Source organism: Pteropus alecto, unplaced genomic scaffold, assembly GCF_000325575.1.
Source record: "Pteropus alecto unplaced genomic scaffold, ASM32557v1 scaffold80, whole genome shotgun sequence".
Classification (NCBI taxonomy): Eukaryota; Metazoa; Chordata; class Mammalia; order Chiroptera; family Pteropodidae; genus Pteropus; species Pteropus alecto.
In genome coordinates, this window is record NW_006430460.1 from 4,034,378 (window position 1) to 4,037,063 (window position 2,686).

Here is a 2,686-nt window from a genome sequence, read left to right on the forward strand (position 1 = left end):
GCTGTCCCCTCCTGGGCACAGACCCCTCCGTGTCCTGCGGCACCAGGTCCCCAGGGGCACGTGCGGCCGACGTGTGCGAGGCAACGTTTCGGGTCCCTTAAAGGATGAGGGGACAGATACAGACGCACGTGGCGCCCCATTGCATGTCGGGCAGGCCTCTTGCAATAAGTTCATGGGTTCACCAGTGTCACCCTCGGGCTCTTGACATGAACTGCAGTCCTTCAGAGGCGACTGTGTCCTTCACTCGAAACTTAACATTTCGCGCTCATCCCCGCTTCCAGCCGCGCTCATCCCACGTCCGCCTTCCACTCACCCCACTTCCGCCCGCGCTCACCCACTTCCGCCTTCTGCCCATCCCCACTTCCGCCCGCGCTCATTCCACTTCCTCCCTCCACCCATCCCCACTTCCGCCCGCGCTCATCCCACTTCCGCCTTCCACTCATCCCCACTTCCGCCCGCGCTCATCCCACTTCCGCCCTCCACTCATCCCCACTTCCGCCCGCGCTCATCCCGGCTTCTGCCCTGCGCTCAGACCCGCCCCGTTGGGACGGCGCAGCCCACATACCTGCACCAGCCTCCAGGCCTCGCTGATGATCGCGTACTGCAGGCGATTCAGGGCGAAGCCTTCGATCTCCTTTTGGACCCTGATCGGGGCCTGTCCTATCTTCTGCATCAGGGCGTGGGTCCTGTCCACTGTCGCAGGGGCCGTCTCTGGGTGTGGCACCAGCTCAACCAACGGGACGTAGTACGGCGGGTTTACCTGATGAGAGCGACGGGAAGGGAGCGGGTCAAAGGACAGCTCGGGGTGGGGTTCTTGAACACTCCCCGAATTGTCGCTGTCCAGACAGCCGGCCTGGCACAACCGACTGGCCCCAGGCCCGCAGGAGATGCCCCCAAGTGCTGCTGGCAGAGTGTTCTTCTTCTGTGAATGGATGACAGTTGGTAGAACCTCGTGGTTACTAACCAGGAGAAGCACCCATTTTAAAATGACTCCTACAGAAAAGGAAAAGTGTGTTTCTGCCAGGGCACTGCTGAAGAGAGGCGGCTGGTCCTCACTCCGCCAAGCTTCAGGGGCTCCTGCTCCCGGCCTGTCCTGGTCACACGCCTGTCCTTGGAATGCAAGAGAGGGTGGCACCTGTTTTGAAATAAATTCTAAATAAATGCCTTACTTAAAGCGCTTGTTCATGGAATCCTTATAAAAACATTTCACCTCTGGCCTTTTTAGAACACCATAATCGGAAATGGGAGTGTCTGTCTCAGGAACTTTGTCTCACTAAACAGATGCTGGGCTCAGGGTCTGTTCACTGTTATAAGCCTCCTGGGTAACAAAGCGGGTGGGGACAGACACCTCACTACTTGTTCCCTGTGTCCATCCTCCTGGCAGGCTCTCCTGCCCACACTGAGTGATGGTGCTCCAGGCTGCACACCTAGCTTCCCTCTGTGCCCAGAGTCCCCAGGAGGGCTTGTCAGCTCCCACAGCGGCGTTAGTGCCATCAAGATGCTGACATCTCCCACGGCACACACCTCCCACTCCAGGCCCACATTCCTAGCTGTGCACTGGACACACCCTCAGACATCTCACAGATGTGCCCACAACCTGTCATAAATCAAACTCACATCTCTCCCACCCTGACACGTGCCTCTTCCTAGCACCCCATCTTGATGAGAACGCCCAAGCTAGTACCACGAGAAGCATCCTTGGTCCCTGCCTTCCCCTCACCTCGCCCCCAACTTCCCATCACTAATAACCCTCTGTCTCAAAAACCCCACTCCCTGTGCCACACGCCTCGCTCAGGCCAACACTGCCAGCTTGGGTTCTGGCACTCCCCTCCCCTCGCCGGCCCCCTGCTGCAGGCTCCACCTCTGTGCCCCTGCCAGGGTGACCCTCTGTAAGGAGGAGCTGTCAAAACCATAGAGACGGCGCAGAAGGGAGAACTGTGGCAGCCAAGGGCTGGGGGAGGGGGATAGGGAGCTGTCGTTTAAGGGGACAGTTTCGGTTTTACAAGATGACAGTTCTGGAGATGGAGGTGGTGATGGCTGCACAGCAGTATGTATGTGGTGAATCCCATGCACCTGTAGCCTTAAAGATGGTTACGAAGGTAAATGTGGTTACGTGAGTTTTATCACGGTTAACTGTTTTTTTAAAAAATTAATGACCCTGATCACACCATCGCCAGCTCGGAGTCCCGCTGCAGGCCCCCAGCCCCGCGGGCCAAGTACTCACGGGGTGAGCCACGATGCACTGCTGCACATGCGCCAGCCCCGTGAACAGCCGGGAGGGCAGGAGGCACGAGGTGGAGCTGCTGAGGACCACGTCGTCACCGACCAGCCCGTCCAACCGCGCAAAAATCTCCTTCTTCAGTTTCAGGTCTTCCGGGACGCACTCCTGCAAAGGACACATAGTCACCGCTCACGGTCGCCGCCCTCGGGCCCCGAGCCGCTCCTGAAATGAACCAGTTCGAAAACCGCCAGCCAAGGATAAGGAAAAAACAAAAAGCCGCCCGAACTGTGATAAATCTCGCTAACTCTGGGAATTGGGCGATGCGCATGGGGGAATTGTATTTCCTAGTTCTGTGACCCAGCAAGTCCGCGTCTGGGCATTTACCCGAAGAGATCCAAAACATGAGGTGGACGAGACACGTGAACCCCTGTGTCCACGGCAGCGCTAGTCCCGACGGCCCACACA

General features: G+C 58.2%; 1 protein-coding gene across 1 annotated transcript in view; it reads right to left on the bottom strand.

Moving 5' to 3' along the window:
• Positions 1–2,686, bottom strand: part of CRYL1 (crystallin lambda 1) — a 65,747-nt gene that overhangs the window by 19,097 nt on the left and 43,964 nt on the right. The window contains exons 4-5 of the mRNA XM_006904841.3: positions 2,225–2,386; positions 566–760 (exon numbers count right to left, since the gene is read on the bottom strand). Of these exons, the coding sequence (XP_006904903.1) occupies positions 566–760; positions 2,225–2,386 (357 nt within the window). The remainder of the gene's footprint in view (positions 1–565; positions 761–2,224; positions 2,387–2,686) is intronic.